The sequence below is a fragment of the Drosophila ananassae genome, chromosome XL, assembly GCF_017639315.1.
Source record: "Drosophila ananassae strain 14024-0371.13 chromosome XL, ASM1763931v2, whole genome shotgun sequence".
NCBI classification, from domain to species: Eukaryota; Metazoa; Arthropoda; class Insecta; order Diptera; family Drosophilidae; genus Drosophila; species Drosophila ananassae.
Genome location: NC_057931.1, coordinates 16,955,091 through 16,976,251, shown reverse-complemented (window position 1 = coordinate 16,976,251; position 21,161 = coordinate 16,955,091). Strand labels below are relative to the sequence as shown.

General features: G+C 41.6%; 2 protein-coding genes across 8 annotated transcripts; both read right to left on the bottom strand.

Moving 5' to 3' along the window:
• Nucleotides 1-2,402: 2,402 nt before the first annotated feature.
• Nucleotides 2,403-11,031, bottom strand: LOC6503214 (solute carrier family 25 member 46). Of its 7 annotated transcripts, none has more exons than XM_032455954.2 (6): nucleotides 11,017-11,031; nucleotides 10,344-10,414; nucleotides 10,175-10,288; nucleotides 9,990-10,117; nucleotides 9,599-9,938; nucleotides 2,403-3,225 (listed from the first exon to the last, which is right to left on the bottom strand). In XM_032455954.2, the coding sequence occupies exons 2-6, from the start codon at nucleotides 10,349-10,351 to the stop codon at nucleotides 2,490-2,492; spliced, it is 1,326 nt and encodes a 441-aa protein (XP_032311845.1). In that variant the 5' UTR covers nucleotides 10,352-10,414; nucleotides 11,017-11,031; the 3' UTR covers nucleotides 2,403-2,489. The 7 variants fall into 7 exon arrangements, with proteins under 7 accessions (XP_032311845.1, XP_032311846.1, XP_032311844.1 ...); XM_032455955.1 differs by lacking the exon at nucleotides 11,017-11,031 and adding an exon at nucleotides 10,946-10,996 and having other exon boundaries at nucleotides 10,190-10,288; XM_032455953.1 differs by lacking the exon at nucleotides 11,017-11,031 and adding an exon at nucleotides 10,565-10,583.
• A 1,846-nt stretch (nucleotides 11,032-12,877) lies between these two features.
• Nucleotides 12,878-14,080, bottom strand: LOC123257548. Its single transcript, XM_044717130.1, has one exon. The coding sequence runs from the start codon at nucleotides 14,078-14,080 to the stop codon at nucleotides 12,878-12,880; it is 1,203 nt and encodes a 400-aa protein (XP_044573065.1).
• Nucleotides 14,081-21,161: the final 7,081 nt, after the last annotated feature.

Sequence of the window (21,161 nt, the reverse complement as noted above, 5' to 3'; positions counted from 1 at the left end):
TAGTTTTTGTCCATCAGCTCCAACGATCGCACAATCCCCAAGGCAGACTCAAAAAGGCAAGACGCAACCGGTGAACCTTCTCCAACCGACTTATAAATGGGTTTATGTCCAACATGGTACAACATAACCTCCACTAAAAGTGGGAAGCGGCAGCGGCGGCAAAGCCTGGAAAGTTCGGAAAAGTTGGAAAACGACGCATCAAAATTGGTATCGGAAGTAGCGTTGATCAAAGTCGAGCTCGCAGGCAACAGACTGGAGCGCCGAATAATATCCTGGTCCAGGATGAATCGTGCCTACCTCACCGCACCGTTGAAGTTGACGCGTAGATCTCTACTGAGCTCTGCAACATCCAGCTCAGACAGCTCCTTGTGCGTATTCTTGAAATCCGCGACGATGCCTTCTAATTCGCTAAGCTGCACATTCATCATTGCCTCCGGAAATGTCTCCACCGCTTTCAAGGAGGGCAGCAATCCTTGCAGATCCTAATAAAGGACAACAGCACTTTGCCTCCAGGAGAGGCACACTCGAAAAATGGATTAATTTTCGCAACAAAAAATGTTATTTACTTCGTTTATTTATTAATAGCTCACGACCCACTGTGCAATATGAGCGATTTTAGCCCTCTGCGAAAAATGGATGCAATATGCATATGTATGTCAATAGATGTTTATATATCGCGCACAAATCACAAAACAAATAATGTTTTTAAATGTTTAAAATTTTTTTTATTTGAACCCGCGCAGCTTTAATTTTTAATGGAAAATATTTCCAAGCACAATCACCCCGGGATCACCAAATTTTTAGTTACCGAGCGTTTCGGCTGCAATTAATGTTAACAATTCCAGTTTTTAATAAAAGACGATTCGATTTAAATACAAGCGCAATTTATTTGATCTGATTTGACGATGATTTGGACGGTATACAAGTTTGGATATGTTGTTGGTTGAAGACCGAACGAAGAAGCAAGAATGCGGGGGCGCGGCACAACGCTTGATGCTGCAAAGCGACCGATAGATACCGCGAGAGAGCGAGACAACGATAGCGCGTTACGGCAGTTCAGGTGGTTGATCGAATGCAAGAGAGCGGGGGATGCGAAAAAAAGAGACAGAAAAAGAGAGCTAGATAGGACGGAGAGACATAACAACGGCGCCTAACCGGCGGTAGAACCGATTAACGTCACGGGTGTTTCTTTCAATAAATTGTTGCTGGCCAGACTTTTCGGCGGCTACTTGACATCAGTGTCAGTGTCATCATCCAAAAAAAATTGTTGGGAAAACAGGAATGGTGCACTGAATTGCCAAGGAGACGTTCCACTGCATACCTTGGATCTCGGACCGTTCATATCAGTGAAACAAGATAAGTTCATCCAATCCATCGTTGATGCATTTTGCCAGACTCTTTCCTGATCAAGAGAAGCTAATTAAAAGCCTAATGAATAAACGAACAAATTCGGGTATCAAAAGCGAATTATAAGCTATAATAGTCCTGTCTTCACTTCCAATGCTTTCGAAAATTTTGTGATGGGTTACAACTGATGTGTCAAGAGGCAATGGGCAGGAAAAGAGATTGTCGTCAGGTAAGCCGATTAAATGGTACAAAAAAGTCAGTGCAGAAAAAGAATTAAAATTTCGAACTATTTTTCGGAACAAAGACGTTTATCAAAGCCAAGGACGAAATGGATCACTTGTTGCGCTGGATCACTTGTTGACCAATCACCAATGCAGAGCTGGTCCAATAATTCAACTTCGAGCGTACAGAAATGCGTATCATAAAGAAAAAGAAGCGTAAATACCAAAAGAAATGAAATTGCGATCTAAAATGTTAAGTAATCTAATAACAATCAAACGAACTGAAATTATAGCGTGGCGAAAGTTGGTATCCCCATACTTGTATCCCTAGGACGAAATGCTGGATCACTTGTTGACCAATCACCAATGCAGAGCTGGTCCAATAATTCAGCTTCGAGCGTACAGAAATGCGTATCATAAAGAAAAAGAAGCGTAAATACCAAAAGAAATGAAATTGCGATCTAAAATGTTAAGTAATCTAATAACAATCAAACGAACTGAAATGATAGCGTGGCGAAAGTTGGTATCCCCATACTTGTATCCCTACGAGGTAACAAAAGAGACCAAAAATGGTTGCGAAAAAACAAAAAGCTGAGGAGGGAAGTCGCTCGAAGTTGTAAAGTTGCAGAGAAAAGTGGTAAAAACTAGTCGTTGTAAAAAGTTGAAATTTAAAGTCGCTGTCTTAGATTCTTACACACCCAGTTTTAATGGATCGGTCGATCAATACACTGGTAGAAAAACGAAAATTTGAGAACACAAAATTCTTTAGATATCACCAGCCGCAGTTTAATCAAAGCAAAATGGTTAAATTAATTTGAAGATTAAACACGTTAATATATTTCAAGCAATTTTTATTAACAAATTCTTAGATATTTACTAACAATATATTATAGTCCTTATTTGTCACTTAAATAATTAATTTTAAGCAAAACTAGTAAGGCTTGGCGACATACTTGAAGAGCTAGAATTACAAACAATATTATCAATATTATAGTAGTGTATAATGCGTGATGATGGCCGATTTGTAAGAGTTTCAGATATTTTGCTTACAATCCACTTGGATAGTTTAAGTACAGCAAGGTGTGATATAAATTGCAGCATCATTGCGCCAAATCCCTTGTAAAGTCCACAAAAACCTTCAGAAAATATGGTCGATTGGTAGCAATCTATGGCTCCTTGATAGTTTGTTAATATTGGGACTACTGCATAGCCATTGTCTAGATTGTCAATAATAGTTCGAGTACCTTGCAGTTGAAGGCGATGTAAAACGGTTTCAAATGGATAGAAAATGACCTCAGTAGTTATTATTGTAATAAGATTAGCATATATCTCAGCATTTTGGTTTTCTAGCACATCATCGGAAATTTTCTCAGTACGTTTTTTTCTTAAAACAGTTAGCCGCCTCCTCATAATCCGAGAAGAAAGGCCACGAATTACTAAACTAAATAAATACTTTATAATTCCCAATGAAACACATGGACCTATTAATGCCCAAGCAGGAAGCATTCTGCCCTTTTGTGGCGAACTCCAATACAGAAATCGAAGACTTCCTTCACGAAACACATCAAAAAGTCCTGGTTTTTCGCTGGCTATATCACTTTGTACAGTCTCCACTAAAGAAGCAGAATGGAATGGCACAACCAATCCAATGCTTAAGCTAAAATAATTAAAAAAAAAAATAAGTGATTCAGTGAACACATATGTATATACAAATATTATTAGGTTATATTAAAATCTATTCAAAAATTTTAAATTTAAAGAATTTAAAAAGAAGAAGCTTACTTCGGGCGGAGCCCAAGTTGATATTGGATCGTACATATATAGTTGGCCGATACTTAAAGAGGCAGGATGGTTTGAGACTTCAAAAAAAATTTGTTTTCCAACATTTTTCATACAATAGAACATTATCTCAGGAATATCCTGTGAAAGTTTCATGTCGATCGGACTAAAGCTCGCTGAGATACCGATTTTCTAGGTACTTTCTCTCCAAATACTTTCAATTGCTTTTAAAACTTTAGACGCGTTTTTCTCAAAACAACTTTTTCAAGTCGGTGCGTAATGTAACTCGAAAAGTAATGCTCGGATCTAAATAAAATTTTTCACACATTTTTAATACAATAAATACTTGCGGATGAACGAACGCTTTGTTTTGTAATTTTTTTTACCGTTTTTACGGTCAATAATGGGCTAATTTTTATGTATAAATGGTACCTACAACTTTACAAAAATTAAAAAAGCCGCACAAGAAACTAATATTTTAAGTAAATATATTCAATTTTTTTAATTTCGATAACACTGTAAGGCCAGACTTTACGCACCGCAAGATAATAATTTTTTGAAGCGACTCCGGCCGACTGCCCGTCACGGGATAAATAATAATTATTTCTTTAAAAAAAAAATTCCTAGATACTCTCCAAATATAGCCATTTATTGTGTTAAAAAATTGAATAATTATATTCACTCAGAAATGAAAAAATAAATCGCAAAAATATGTTTTTTTTCAGCCTCTGAAACCATCCTGCCCCCTTAAGAAAATTTCACCATCAAATCAATTTTTTAATAAAACTGTTGAAAACAGCCCCAAGCATTTTTAAAAATAGCCAGGTTGTGCCATTATCTGACAGCTATATGATATAGTTGATCCGATCCTTATGAAATTTGGCAGATCGGATTAAATTGTCCTAAATGGAATCTGTACCAAGTCAAATCATTCTAACTTAAACAAGAAAGGAAAGCTAACTTCGGGCGGAGCCGAAATTTATATACCATTGCAGTTAAGTTGCAGTCCGCTAAGTGGCGCCACGCATCTTATATTATTCGAGATATATTGGATCGTATATAGTCAGCCGATCCTTATGAAATTTGGCATATCGAATTATTTTGCCCAAAGAGGAATCCACTGAAACTCCCATTCTTCTAACTTGAAAAACAACGAAGTTATGGCATTTCCGATCAATAAGTTATATGGTAGCTATAGGATATAGTTGACCGATCCCTTACCGACTTATATACTGACTGCAAAGGAAAGAAGGGTGTGTGCAAAATTTCAACTCGATAGCTTTAAAACTGAGAGACTAGTTTGCGTAGAAACAAACAGACGGACAGACGGATATGCTCATATCGACTCAGGAGGGTCGAAGATGTCTCTGTCACTGCGTTGCACACTTTTGACCAAAATTATTATACCCTCTGCAAGGGTATAAAAACACCAAAGTTATTCCAATTCCGATCAATCAGATTGACAGCCATAGGATATAGTCGACTAGTTTCTTATAAACAGACCGACAGACGGACAGACGGACAGACGGACAGAATTTTGACCAAAATTATAATACCCTCTGCAAGGGTATAAAAATTTATTGTTAAAACAAAAATATTGGCGCATTTTTTTAGTAGCTTTTTAAGCATTGTGAAGTTTGTGAACCCCATACAGTTTTAATTTGTATCGCACAATTTTTATCGATTCAACGTGATAAAGGTGGTCGAAGATGCGCCTCGCTCCAGAAAGCCTGACGTTAAAAATTGCGCCACAATCGCTGAGTTCGTCAAAAGAGACCGGCCATAATAGCATCGACAGCCGTAGCATCGGCAAAGAACTGGACATCAGTCAACAAATAGACATTAAACATTTAAGGATTAACAATATTAGGATTGGATTAAAAATAAAGATCGATGTATGGATTTCACGAATTGACGCAGAAAAACATCCTTGACCGCATGTGAATCGCAAAAAAATAGACCGTTGCTGAAGCGGATGGAGACTGCCTTACGGAACTGTGAAGAGGAACTTACGAAAATGTGAAGGTCGTGGTCGAAGCATGGTTAAGGGGCCCAGACGATAGCCAATTCCGGCCAGAAAGGTTCCACGTTCAGACTCACGTGAACGGGATTTTAAGCCAAGGTAGCAGCACTTCGAGGGGTTTCGATCAAAAACTGGGCGGCGAAGCTTCAGATCGCCTGCTTCATCATTTTCCAGGTGCTCCTTCAGAGCATAGAGAAATTCTTGGAGCAGGGATGCAGAACTGTAAGGCCTGTGAATTTGGCTATGGCCACATTCGCGCCAGGCCCTCAGGTGGAAAGACGGAGATTTGCCGTCCTTCCCGTATACTTGTATATTATTCGGTGTATAGCGGCTTTGACATATAATGAGTTCGGTCTTCGTCAAAAACGTCTCCGAACGAGAGTGTACCGTCCACCGTGAGTGTATCGCTGTTAGCTTCCGCAGCTGTGGAAGGAGGCAGTCTCCTAATTGCCTCTGGTTATACCGGCAATTGATAGATTCTCTATTGATATGCTCTTACGGTCTCATTTATCAACACACTTGGCCCTTGTTAACTGTGTAATCAACGGTCCTAATCATAGACGGTCCACTAAAAATTAACTGATGGATTTTGATGGTCATGCCCATTATACTGCTCGATGTCGATTTCCATAACCGATACACATTTCCATACACGAGACCTCGGGCTCTTTTGGCTATCATTCAACAAATGTATCTGATGCTTCCGAACTAAGCGCATTATTGGAGCACATCAGAGCTCTCTTAACTCGGAACGAAGAGCCGTGTCTTTCAAGTCACTAGATTTGTTGAGCAAGTAAAGAATCTGTCCACAATTAGCATTTTGAAGCTGCTGCAGCTCTCTATCAGCGATGGAGATTGCTCCTATTGGTGGCATCGATAGAGTTTTGCGTGATTGAGTTCATGGAATGGCATTTAATTCCTTTTCGATCTCCGCATTTCAGCGGACTCTGGGAAGGGGCTGATGAAACTAGCAAGTATCATTTTTATCGGGTGGGTCCCCAATTCATGGACTGAACTATTTGAATCGTCAACGTGTCTTGCCTGCAGCAGTCTTTTCTATACTGGACGGATAAGTACCTCCATCAGCAACACTCTAAATGGCGTTCCACCGGCCCTGCCTTGCCAAAGGTACATAAGTATATATATTTATTATACGTTATTATCACCTTCGTTGGTCATAAGCCGAATTCTTATGGGCCACTCGACTTCTACGATTTTTCTTCAAAACATTTTCCTTTGGAAGATTTTTTTCTTATTAAAATCAAAACATTATAATTTTGGATTTAAGGAAATTTATCATAGTTAGTTAAACAAAAATTTTTTAATTAAATTAGAGTTGTTTAATTTAATTTGAGTTGGTACACATACATTTCAAAAATTATATGTACTAAAAATAATGATGATTCAATATATGGAAAAAATTTGATCAATTTCTTCTCTTAGGTGTACTGTGGGTGATGCAACCTATGATTGTTCTGGACTTTGGTTCAGGGGAGCCTAAAGGTTATAGAGCAGTTGGAATTTTTCGTGGAGGAAAACAAATTGGAAATTGTCGACCTTTGTTATTTGAGTATATTAAAGAAAGTCATTAAAACCTATCTGTCCTGAGGAAAAATACCTTTTCACAAACTGTTAATTAAGCTGTTCAAAATTTAAATTTGGCTTAACAGAAGGCATAAAAATTCAGGCTTCTTTGGTTATTTGCTTCATTATCATCTCATTTTCAGAATTCACCGTCACGTCAGGTAGTCAAAGTTTTTTAATAAACCAAAATATGTATGTAGTTTTATCGACGTTATTTAAACTAGACGCGATAATCGTGGTTTCAACTTTTATTAATAAACTAACTGTATCTTATCATGCTTTAAGTACACAAAACGAATGCTATTAAATGTTGGTGGTAAACCATTATCTTTGTTACATTATCTATTGAGCAGGTTCGCTTATTCGGTTCGCCATTTAATCAAGGACAGAGTGGAACTGTTGGAAGAATTCTATGCTCATTCATTGCATTGGTTCCATTCGCTTGGGCTGAAATGGAACCGTCATCTGAAATGTAAGACCCAATACGCGTAATTCTTCAAGAAATTGAACATGGGTCCCATATCTATGGGGCCACAGAAATTGCGAGAAAAGTGCTAGCTCCATTCCCTTCACTAGCGGGGATGAAAGAAAACAGCGGTCACTACAAAGCTGATAGATATGGTTAACGCCTCTGCTGCCACATCCTCTGGATATCTCCAGCTGACCTATTTTTCAGAGGCGCTCTTTTCACTTAGCTATTATTAGACTGCTAGTTTAGTCTTCGTTTTTGCTTGCCCCCCAAGATTATTGATTGGCCTATCAACGTTATAACCGAAAAAGGAACGATCGAACGTGCCTGGCTTGCTTCGTATCGACGGACGACAACGGACCGATCAACCTTCCAGAGGTCATACCGTAACTTCGGCTATAGTCACTCATTTCCGTGAGAAGAACAAACACTCTGGTCGCTCATTGAAAACATTTGTTCCCAATATTGGCCTAATGGGGGGAGCACACAGTTTAAAGAGCTTGGAATAACTGAAAAAGCTTTTTTCGCAATAACCCATGGCTACTGGAGCATGCTATGGCTAATGGCTTTTTTCCTATTGTCGCACAACGCAACTAATTTCGTTAATTCCAGACTTCTATCGATTTTAGAACATCCGGCTGACCTGGAGGTGCTAACTATTGCTCATTTTCAAAACTTTCATCGACCCTAATACTCTCAACTTTAACCGTTTGTATGGGTGGCACAATGTGAGCAGAAATGTTCAGCTTCTGTTGCAACAAGAGATCTCAGTGTGAAGAAAGGGGGGAAAGAGGATCCTACACTGGTGCAGCAGCGTTCCAAATGGCGCACCGGTGACCCAGTCGTGTCTTTTGAAGACATAGTCCTGGTAAAAGATAAGAATCGAAGTGTACTCTGTGGGAACTGCAAATGGAGCTGAGTCACATCTGTGTCTGCTGCCCCTTAAGAACACTGTTAACGATCCAGCCTTCAACTGGAGAAAATAATCCTTCGGTGTCGTTATAATAATCGTTACCTGAGTGTACACAATATTTTTAATATGTCATTGCTACACTCCTGCCCAATTATATGACACCCCTTAAAATTTTGTTTCAGGCATCGTAAAAGAATGGCGAAGCATAATAGAGAAAAATGTAGCACCGAATGCAATATATAATTGATGCTTTTTTTTAATTTTTTTTGCATTTCCAGTTCCCGCGTTATGCCTCAAAAAGAACCGGGTTTGTCATTGTTGCATGTGTCTGGGTAGAAACTTTGGTTCATATTAAATTTTTTTGACGGGTTGCATCATTGCGAAGTTGTTATGTGAAGTTATTAACGAGATAAATGTTACAAATTTAAAATACAACTAATTACCTAGCAGTTAAGTAGCAGTTTATAATGGATAAAATATATCGGATATCGGATTGAGTATAATCCTATGGGAATTTTGACTTTACGTAAATTTTCTATCAACAAAATTTTTGAAAGAGATTCAAGCTTCTTTCTTCAAAATTACCAAGGTTGTGTCATTTTCGATTGTTCAGTTATATGGCAGCTATAGAATAGGTTCGACCGGTCCTTATTTTGAACATATCACATGGCTAAATTCAAAATTCGTAGATAGTCCAAAATATCTATTAAAGAAAAACATTTATGTAATGCCATATTCGATTAAATTGTTATATGGAAGCTAAAGGTTATTGTCGAGCGATCCGTTCGTTTCTTCTTCACAGTGCGTGAAAAGAAATAAGAAACCGATAGACGGATATGCTCATATCAAATCGGAAGGTGATTCTGATCAAAAAAATATATTCTTTATAGGGTCTCCTTAACTGCATTGCCAAATTTTTACCAAAATTATAATACCCTCTGCAAGGATGTAAAAACACCAGTTATAAACACCTCCATGCCACAACCTACAAGAATACAAAACTTCAGTGTGTCGTAAAATTAGGAAAAATATGCAATTCTTTGCAAACTTCAATAATTTTCCAACAAAAAATCTCAGAATTGTGCAAAATTTAAAAAAATAATAATAGTAAACCTTATTTTCCTCTTGAATTCTTAATTCATAATGACATATATATCTTTTATTATACACTTGCATTTTTATAATATAATCGTATATTTTTTAATATAATCGTTTCATATAATCTTACCCTCTTAATCTTACCCCTAGCATGAAAGTCTTACCACTTGAGGAGAATGTGTTGTCCGAATCGCTTTAATGTTGTTTTACTGTTTACTTCCTTAGGCCAACCAGTAAATTTAGAAATTATATCGTCAATTGCCAGCGTCATTCCACGCACAAGTAGGCAGCTACCAACACCCTTCCATAAAGTAGCTACCCCTTGTCGTCTTTGTAAATTTAAGATACTGGGCAGTAGTGTTAATGGGTGCATGTGGTAACGGTTTGACGTATTAAAAACTTGACACTGCCGACGCAAGACAATAAATGGATGACTTAGTAAGTTTTCTGTCACTAGTGAAATCCACTGAACGCCAACGGCAAGATAATTGCGAATCATTATTTCTAAGAAATTTTCGTGTTAGGATAAATTATAGTGGGTATCCAAATACTTACCCTCTTCAGCAATGTCAAATTTTTCCTCCGCCTTTTTTCCCAGTTGTAATGATAAGTCATCAAAGGAATGCATGTTTCTTATAGCATCTTGGTCTGCGTTTATATTCTGCACGATGCACTTTCCCATGCTGTAAATGAATTTATATAATAAAAACAATATTTGCAATGTGGATACAGTACAGTACAATGTGAATTCGTACCTATAATCCACATTTTTTACAGGTTTAGAAATTGTCTGTAAAACGTTTTCTACCAATTCGTCCTCGACAAGTTTGTTATATTCTTCTGCTTCTACGAATCTATTAATATAAGGAAATCTTAACTTATCCACAAAACATATAATTGAGGACGTACCTGTTCATGGTTTCAATATTATATTAAAAATTTTCGTGGATTTTAAATTAAGGTTCAATTTTTAATCCTTTCTGTTAATATATATATGTATGAATAATTGTTTACGTATATATGTTATCTTATAAATATTGGTATTAACATCTAAATTATTTCAACGAAAACTAAAGAAAGGGATGGATGTATGGTAGGGTAACGTTCTCAATAACGAAAAATCCACAAACCGAAAAAAATATTTATCATCATATCGAAACAGTATAAAATGAAACATTGTTCTAGATTTATGTGTATATAAATACATAACGTTAGACTGTAAAATTTTTTTTTTTGGTAAGCTGTTCACCAAAATCGAAATCTACAAAGAATAACAAAATCACCAAACCCCAAAATGAAAATTGAAACAGAATTTAAATTGTTTTTAGTATTTTCTTTGTTTTTAAAGTATTTTAGTTTTATAATTTTTAAATTAAAAGTTTTTATAATTTTATAATATTTTTTTTATTAACCACGCCATACATGGCAAGTTAGTAAAGGCATTTTTTTATTAATTGAAAACAGTTATTGATCATGTCGTGCGACGAAGGAAGGTATGTCTATGTACATACAAAGTGAACCAATATAATTGCTTCACCACGTTTTACTTGTGGAAGTTTTGTGAGCATTTATAAATAATTACATAGTATGTACACAAAAAAGTTTCAATGGGCATTTCCAGAAACATGTCAACTGTGAACTAAAAGTTAAATGTTGAAAATCATCAAATTTTTTTTGTGTATTGAAAAAAAAAAAATAAAATATATATGTAATACAGTAAATTTCATAATATATCTATTACACTAGTTTACACAAAAAATGAACCTCCATAAAAAAGTGTTTTTTATAGTAATTTGGGGTCGGAGAACACGAAAATGACATCCGTTTATTTTTCTTAAGAACCGTTTTTGAGATATTTTTGAAAATCGTGTTTTTGAGGTCCTTTTTCAGTTTTTTGGTAATATCTCATGAAAAAAACTGTTTACAAACAAAAAAAGGATATTGATTGACAGGTATTGAAGTAACGTTTACAATTGAAAAATTGAAATTTTCAAAATTGGTCGAAAATGACACTATTTTTGTACTTTGTTCGCTTGTGCATTACAGAGATTTGATTCAATCTGCACATATTATATATCCACGTAAACGTTACTTCAATACCTGTCAATCAATATCCTTTTTTTGTTTGTAAACAGTTTTTTTCATGAGATATTACCAAAAAACTGAAAAAGGACCTCAAAAACACGATTTTCAAAAATATCTCAAAAACGGTTCTTAAGAAAAATAAACGGATGTCATTTTCGTGTTCTCCGACCCCAAATTACTATAAAACAATCATCAATTTTAAGGTTCACTCGATTACATTTAAATTTGTAAACTAGTGTTATTATAATAATAATATAATATATATTATTAATAATATAATATATATTATTAATAATATAATATATATTATTAATAATATAATATATATTATATCTAATATATCTATTTATTTTCATATTTGGTTAATGAAGCAATGGAGATATTCAACTTTTCACTTATACCTTTATTTAAAGACAGTTTTATATTGCTGTTGGGTCATTGAAATTTTTCAATGACGTTCCAAATAACAACACAAAATGTATTTAAAATGTATGTATTTAAAAACATTGTAATAATTTTTAATTATGTTTATTTTACGATCAGATGAAATGGAGAGAAACAGAGCTAACACAATTTATGGTGCGTATGCACTGATATCAGGTATCAGGTTGATATCATAGGCTGAGCGAAAGCTTAAGGCTGTTGTCGCCGCTTGGCCGATCACAGGGAATGCCTTTAAACACTTTAAACACCCTAGTGCTGGACAACAGTTGGAGTTCTGTGTTGTTGATGGTTTTATTCTGTAAGAGTTACATTAATTACTTATCATTTACAACTACTTAGTCTTTAACCTACCGTTAAAGACGCAGTTTCTCTTCGCTCTTATTGTGATGGCGCAAATCGGTCTAATTCCGCCAAATTGTTTTCATCTGTTTACCCTATATAGTGGGACCGAATAACCTAAACTTAAATACCAAAGCTATCGATACATATAATACTGCGGCGCTAAGTTTAAACTTAACTATCGATAACCCTAATCCGTTCCGCGACAGCTGAATATAAGGCCCCACCCCCGTGAAGCAGCCGCATTCACCACATCCAGGACAGCTAACTTCGAAGCGGGACGCATTATAGTCTTGGCTCGATCGTTAGTCGGCACTGCCGCTCGACGAGGTACTCCATCTCTCCCGGTGAACACCTCTTCCACGACGCTTCGTTTCCACTCCCTTCGTGGTATGGCAGGATCACAGATGAACACCAGGTCTCCTCGGCGAATTGGCTCGACGTGCTTGCACCATCTCTCCCTGCGCACAAGTGTAGGCAGGTACTCATGCACCCATCTCTTATAGAAACGATCCCGCATCATCCTCGCTATGCGCCACTGCTTCCTGGTAGCGCATCTCACGAGCTCCTGTCCGTCATCCTTGGGAAGATTTGGGACATCGGGTGCTCCCTTCAGCAAGTCGTTGGGTGTTAGTGGAGCCTTGGTCCACCGTAGGTAGATGAGTGAGCGGAGGAGAGTTCACTATGCTCTCCGCCTCAATCAGCGGGTTCTCCTGTACGTGCTCCTTGGGCGCAAGTTCTTTCATCGTGTGCGCCAGCACCTTCTTCACGCACTGCACGGTGAACTTAAAGGGCCATCCGTTGGCCTCCAGCCGGTCCTCTGGAAGGGGACCCATCTCGGGCTGAGTTGGTCGTGCCCTTCGCAGCTTGCAAACGTTGCATTTGCTCACCACCCTTCGTAGCAGCCTCCGTAAGTTCGTAATCCAGAACTTCTGCCGGATCGCTCCGATGGTTGCCTGCGTGTTTTGGTGGCACATCCTCTCGTGGTGATGCTGCACGATCATCTCCGCCAGTGCCTCATCGTGACACAGTATGATCGGTCGACGTGCGCTGTATGGCACACACGTCGCGTCGTCGATCCTTCCGCTGGCTCGCATTACTCCGTCCTCGTCGAAGTATGGGGACATTCCATGCAATCGGCTGCCCTTGGTGGCCTTCCCTTGGTCGTTCTCAGCAAACGCTTCCCGCTGCGATTGCCGTACTAGTGCGCGCTCAGCTTCAGCGCACTCCATCGCCGTCAGTCCGTGATCCTCTCCATCGTATCGTAGTCCACGGCACCCACAAATAAATCTGAGCACCCATGCGATGCTCCTCAACAGTCGATTGTAGTTCGAGAATCTCTGCAGGGATATGAAATTTACCATGACCAAAGCAAACTCACATTTCATTTCCTCTTCGTCGGGCGTCGGAGGGATCCACCCCTCGCTTGATCTTGGCCAGCTCTCCTCTGGTTCTCGTAGAAATGGTGGACCGCTTAGCCATCTCGAACCGATGCTCAGGTCCACGGCCTTGCGCGGCCTCGTCGCGTCGTCTGCCACGTTTTCGCCAGACGGAATCCATCTCCACTGGGACGCCTCCGTGGATTCCAAGATCTCCGCCACTCTATTACCGACGAACTGTTTGTATCTCCGGTGGGTGCTGCTTATCCAGTGCAACACAGTCTTAGAGTCCGTCCATAATACGCAGCTTCTGATCGCCACACCGTGCTCTTGCTTGACGGTGTCCATCAGTCTCGTGCCCAATACTGCTGCCTGAAGTTCCAGTCGCGGGATCGACATAGTCCTCATCGGAGCACATTTCGTCTTGGAGCTTATGAAATGCGCCTGCACGTCTCCGTTCGCGTAAGTGGCCCGCCAATAGGCCGCTGCTGCGAACGCCGACTGACTGGAGTCCACAAAGATGTGCAGCTGTAGCATCCGCACGCGTCCACCGCCGAAGTTGTAGCGCGGACATCGGAACTCTTCGATCTTCTCATTTCTTGCCGCCAATCCTCAAAGGCTGCGGCCAAATCAGCTGGTATCGGCTCGTTCCAGTTGACTCCTTTCCGCCAAATCTCCCTCATTAGCAATTTGGCAGTCACCATGTAGCAGCTCAGGAATCCAATCGGGTCAAACGTGGACATGACCAGGCTTAGGAACTCCCTCTTGGTAGGGACGCGTTCCCCTGTCATCACGATTCTCGGGACTTGATGATATTTGATGCCGAACTTGAAGTCATCTGTAGCCGGCTGCCAGTACATTCCTAGTAGCCGGCTCCTAGTACCTTCTCCTCAGCTTCGGTCCATCTGACGCTAGCGATGGATTCAAGTGGGTTCAACGCTCTGACCACACTTGCCGAACTGGAAGTAAATCGACACAAGTCAAATCCTGCATCTGCATGAATTTCTCTCACCCGTGTCGAAACGGCGATAGCTTCTTCTTCACTGGTGAAACTGTCGACGTAGTCGTCCACGTAGTGGTATTCCTTGATGGCCAGGGCTGCTTTCGGGTCTGTGCTGCTGTTCTGCGAGGCATTCAAGGTCTTCATATAGTCCGCTGAACATGGTGAGCAAGCTGCTCCGAACGTCATCACTTGCATCTCGTATGTGTCCGGCTCCCGCTGGTCATCTCCGTTCCTCCACAGGAACCTCTGGGAACCTCTATCTTGTGGCTGCATCAGTACCTGGTGAAACATCTCCTTAATGTCTGCACAAACCCCAACTGCTCCTTCCCGAAAATGGAAGAGCACTGCTGGGAGTGGCTTGTAGCGCTGTGGGCCTTTCAGCAGCGCTGAATTGAGGGACACTTCGTTCACTCGCTTAGTCGTCTCCTCCAGGATTTTCAGGGCCCGTGCGTCGCCGCCATCTGCGACTGACGGCGCCAGCTCCACTCCGCCAGCTGCGACTGGCTGTGCCGGCTTTACTCCGAAATTCTCGATCTCGAAATAATCGCTGACCATCTTCTCCAGAAGATTATCCTGGGGCACGGCTAGGAGGCACGAACTCTGAAGCGGTGAGCTCACCTTTCCGCTCACCGGTCCATAAACCACCCATTCAAGTGCGGTGGCTGTTGCAAATGGTCCTCCAGATCCATAGCTTCTTGTTTTGAGGGGTATTCCAAGATGCGCATGATCCAGTCCAATTAGGATCCTCGGCGTCGCATTGTTGTACGGCTTCACAGGCAGGCGCGCATTCGCCTTCACTGCCTGTACATCATCCCGACGCAGGCTCTGCATCGGAAGGTTCAAATTGGCTACTCCATACACGTTCTTCTGCCCATGGCGCTTTGGCTTGCCCGCTGCACTGATCTGCAGGCTGACCACTTTCGTGTGCTCTTTGGCAGATTTCCCACCAAACCATTGCACGTTCAGTTGGCGACTCTCGCCTTTCAGGTTCAGGCTGCGGATGAGTTCGTCGTCGATGAGCGTGACAGACGATCCTTCATCCAGCAGTAGAATCCGGAATAGTAGGTGGCATCCAATCGAATCAACGCAGTTCAGGTTCCGATGCGTCAAATCGTGGCGGTCACACGTCGATCGCCTTTCATCCTGCTCACGCCCCGCGTCTTGCGAATTCATGAAGCCATTCGCTCAGGTGCACCACTGTCGGATACGGTTATATCGTGACCGCGTGCCTCGCCCAGTCCAACCTCTTGCTCAGCGGCAACTTGGCGATCAGCTCCTCCATTAGGGTTGGGTTCCCTAGGTGCTGGCTGCCGATCGTGGTTGACTGCAAGAACGCTGCCAGGTTGCTCACCTTCGTTGCGAACGGGACGCTCCCTGCGATGTTGGCCTCCTGAATTGGCTGCACATCGTGCACGCTATCCAGTTGGCTACGGATGAGTAGCTCCGGACGTCCATACCGAAATTGAAGCTGCTCCATAACGGCTTGCTGGGATGGATGAGCAACGACTTCACTGTCTCTCGGGCGTCGCCTTTCAGGGCTTTAACTAGCCGCTGGTTGTTTTCCAGTTGTGTACACCGGTAGGCTGCCGTTGTCTCCGTGAACGCGCACAGGAATATTGGCCATTCCTCTGGCTGACCCTCGAAGTCGGGAAGATCAGGCAATCTACGTGGCGTCCATCCAGGTATGATTGCCGTCGCCACTTCATATGGCAGGTGCGATGGTGCAGATACCTCCAAGTTGTGGGTCGGCTCCCGTGGCGGATGAACATAACCTAGCCCAGGCTGCGCCGTGGCGGTCACACAAAATGGCGGAGAATAGCCCACTGTTGTTGTTGATGTGTATGTCCGTGTGACAGGTTGCCCGTTTGCATAATGGCCGCCCAGCGTCGGTGCCAAATTTCCATTCAATTGTGGCGGCAAACTTGCACTCAATTGTGCCGGCAACTGCAGCGATGACGTCACTCCAAGCTCCGTTTGCAGGTTTCCACTAAAACTCTGCTGTTGCGCTGCTCCCTGTCGTGGCAGCATTCCACTCAAACATGGCGGTGTATTCGCCGCACCGCTCACTCCAACGCCGCGTGCCCCGATTCCAACGGGATTCCTGGCGGCCTCTGCTTGTCCTCCACTTGCCCTTGCCTTTTCCAGCTCCGACTCGAGACGTGCGATCCTTTCCATTAGGGCCGCCACTTGTACAGTTGTGGCGTCTGTAATCTGCCCCGTTGCTTCGGGCTGCAGGTTACTTGCCGCTTTTCTGGCGGCTGTTCCACTTTCCTTCGGAGTCTGTGGCCGCTGCCGATCACCAGTCACACCCGCAGAGCTTGCCGGGGTGCAAGTTGCTGTGGCCATGGTGGTCGCAGTTGCGGGAACACCCGAGGCTTCCAGCCTGGGGCTCCGCCGGGGCAAATGCTTCGTGGGCATCATCTTGCAGAGTGCGAATAAAAGAAAATGTCGCCGCTTGGCCGGTCACAGGGAATGCCTTTAAACACTTTAAACACTCTAGTGCTGGACAACAGTTGGAGTTCTGTGTTGTTGATAGTTTTATTCTGTAAGAGTTACATTAATTACTTATCATTTACAACTACTTAGTCTTTAACCTACCGTTAAAGACGCAGTTTCTCTTCCATCTTATTGTGATGGCGCAAATCGGTCTAATTCCGCCAAATTGTTTTCATCTGTTTACCCTATATAGTGGGACCGAATAACCTAAACTTAAATACCAAAGCTATCGATACATATAATACTGCGGCGCTAAGTTTAAACTTAACTATCGATAACCCTAATCCGTTCCGCGACAGCTAACCCTAATATAAGGCCCGTTGAAGTCGACCGGCTGAAAAGAGTCGGCTTGCGACCAACAAAAGCGATAATATTAATAAAGATAAGATAAACTAAACTTATTATGCTTTAGTGACAAATCTCTGGAGTAGCTGCTGCCTGAACCAACATTCTTCCGCCAGTGGGGCCTGTCCTTCAACTTCATCCTTAAGGGGCAATAGGCAAAACTTAGACACTCCGCGCATGGTGGTTCCAGATGCGGTTTTAATCACCGCCATGCGAGACACTTTATCTCGACCAGGGACTAGATCCATAACTCTCGCCAACGGCCACTTCATAGGGGGTAGGTTCTCGTCCTTGACTGGCACTTCATCGTTAATGGCCAAGGCAGCGCTGCTGAAGAAGGTTTAAATACTCCTTCCATCGGGCCCAGAAAGTCTGCTACACGAAAAACAGCTGCTAGCTGTCCATACGGTTGAAATTCAGCTTTGGGACACCAACTGACTGACGGGCCACCAGTTAAAAAAAGGGGCTGGCGTTAGGACATCAAGGTCTGCAGGATCCTTTGTCTCTTTCAGGATATTGTAAAACCCGTGAGTTTACGACAGCACCAATGCGACACAGCAGAGTTTTCCGCTCCTTAAATCCAAGAACTAAGAATCCAACAGCCTGGTAAAAATTATGCGCTGCGGTTTTGACAGTCGTTTCCCTGAGTCTACCAAAATGCGGAGATCGAGGAGGAATAAAATGTCACTCGATAGACTCAATCGCGCAAAACTCCAGAAGGGCTCGTTGATGCTCATCGCTTATGAAGAGTTGGAATAGCTCCCTTAGCTCGATTTTAGCACAAACAAAATTGGTTTCATTGTCACACCAAATAAGCTGCGGCTTTCGGCGAGTGCATATAAACCGTTTTAAAGCTTGTAAAAATCAGATGTGGATAGATCCTTTAGAAGCTCTAAGTGCACAGCTTTGGTAGCAAAGCAAATGAAGAAACTCGCGTAACATTTTACAGGCTCTTTATTGCAAAATTCTGGCTTATAATAAAATGCGCCGCAAAAATCCACACCAGTAACTCCAAAGACCTAGCAACCGTTGACTCTTTGCTCCGGGAGATCAGTCATACTGTGCTTCAGCAACGGAGGCTTGCTGCGGAAGCATTGGATATATTTGTGCAATGCCTTCGTGACCGTTTTCCTCCCCCCGATTGGCCAGTATTGTGATCGAATATAAGCTTACAGAGCACGGGGCCCCGTGTTCCGCTCATGGAAATCGACAATACAAACCAGATTGACTGGAAGGCTTCTAGGTAATATAATTGGATGACGACTATCAAATTCCAACTTCGAATTTTTTATGCGACCGCCACAACGCAAAACACCAAACTTGTCCAAAAAAGGAGAGGATGAGGAAAATATGCTGGATGACATGCTGGGTTATGCTGGATTCTGAAGCTCCTTTATTTCATCCTGTGGGAGTCTGTACCTTCGATGATCTCAGAGAGTGTACTCTCCGATGACTCTCAATAAGGCTTTGACTCTTCTTCTATTATTGATTTTTAACTGTAGTCTAACTGTTTGAGCCGCACTGAACAGACCACCTCGCATAAACATATATATGAAAGTGATTAACAATTGTTGTATTATTGGTACGATTAATAATAATAATAATAGAAAAAAAAGAAGTAATATAATATAAAAAGAAGTTTAGCAGAGACAGTTAGCCATATATGTACTAAGCTGACAAAGGTCGAGACAGTAAGACTGACAAAAGTCAGAGAGAGAGAGAGAAAATGTAAATACATACGTTTAGCAAAGTACGTACATAGTATAGGAGACGAACTGAGTAAAGTCTGTGACAGAATTTAGTAAAGCGAAACTCAGTTTCATCAAATAAATGATATATATATATATTTACCCGGAATTACGGAATTACCCATTAAACCATTCCCATGAAAGCATTGTCAAAGCACTGCTTCGCTGTGAGTGTAAGAAATGGTTGAGGGCATTTCAGATTTACGTTGAATCAGAGGAGATCACTGCGTACAAGCAAAAGAGGACTACATTATTCCATCTAGGTGAAACACAGTTCCAGTCGATTTCGACGAAGTTTTGTAACTTCGGCGATAGGTCGACCGGGGTGGCAACCCAGGGGGGTGCGGTGAATCAGCATACGTGGCAGCCCTATCGCATAGTAGGACTCTATTTAGCATTTCTTGGGGGGCTCTGACGATCTGGTAACAAGCTTAGATGTTTTCGATTCATTAGGTCAAGGGTCTTGGCGCACAAGCTAGATCCCTAGTGCCAGCGAGGCGTGGTGCGAGCAACGCGCGCAAAGGAGGCAGAGAGCTGTGGCGATTCGGCCAGAAGGAGCAGAGCGAGTCTTAGAAGCGGCGCGAATCTCGCCATCCGGCCGCCCGTGAGGCGGGGCGGAGAAGGGACATCGAAACCAAGTTTGGAGCTAGGAACATAGTGAGCTCGACCGGAGCTGAAGCAGTGGCAAGCAGCCGAAGCATTCGCGACGCTTTAAGGGGCGATCCGCTGTAGACTCGGATAGGGTTCGGCCCTAACCTCTCAGGAGTCCTCTCGATGTGTATATTTTCCTTTCCAGCGTCGAGAAGTGGAAGCGCTTCAACGACTCGTCGCGGATATAAAATGTGAGTAATCTTCAATCTATGCCAAGCCAGCTGAAGTGATGCGGAATTCTCCGATCAATATTTGTCCACGTTTTCCGAATTCTGGCCCAAGAGGCTTCACCAGTTAGATAGTCAATCACCGTACCGCATTGAACAGAAATAAAAAACAAGAAAGGAAAGCTAACTTCGGGCGGAGCCGAAGTTGATATACCCTTGCAGTTCAGTCGCAGTCCGCTAGGTGGCGCCACGCATATTATATTATTAGATATATAGAAGATCGTATATAGTCGGCCGATCCTTATGAAATTTGGCAAATCAGATTATTTTGTCCAAAATAGAATCTGTACCAAGTCCCATCTTTCTAACTTAAAAAACACCAAAGTTATGCCAATTCCGATCGTTGTATGACAGCTATAGGATATAGTCGGCCGATCCTTATGAAATTTTGTACATAAGATATGTTGGTCAAATATAACATGTGTGGAAAGTCCCAACCCTCTATCTTAAAAAACAACGAAGTTATGGCATTTCCGATCAATCAGTTATATGGCAGCTATAGGATATAGTCGACCGATCCCGTTCCGACTTATGTACTACCTGCAAGGAAAATAAGGATGTGTGCAGACGGACATGCTTATATCGACTCAGGAGGTAATCCTGATCAAGAATATATATACTTTATAGGGTCGGAGATGTCTCCTTCACTGCGTTGCACACTTTTGACCAAAATTATAATACCCTCTGCAAGGGTATAATGAAAATCGAATATGGCCCACTTCCGTACGCGGACTTTGCAGTGGAGCTCTTTTAATAGTTAAAATTTTGTACAATGAAACTGAGCGCGCGTCCACATACCCTGTCGAATTAAATAAACATTAAGTTCATAAATCTTTAGTGATAAGTTATTGGTTAGCGTAGTAAGAAAGAACATATATTGAATAATTAGGATATTTAGGAAGCTAGAAAAGAGATGTTATTTAGAGATTTTAGGACTTTATTTAAGGAATGAAGATTATAATGGAGTGCGAAAACATAGTTCGCATCGTTTAATTTGCCACCGCCCTGCC

Coding starts and splice junctions, on each gene's coding strand:
- LOC6503214 (XM_032455954.2), bottom strand. Junction 10,118..10,174: donor TATAGGTACGAATTCACATT/GTACTGTACTGT, acceptor ATTCATTTACAG/CATGGGAAAGTGCATCGTGC. Junction 3,226..9,598: donor CAACACATTCTCCTCAAGTG/GTAAGACTTTCA, acceptor TAATTATTTTAG/CTTAAGCATTGGATTGGTTG.
- LOC123257548 (XM_044717130.1), bottom strand. CDS start 14,080: ATGTCGATCCCGCGACTGGAACTTCAGGCAGCAGTATTGGGCACGAGA.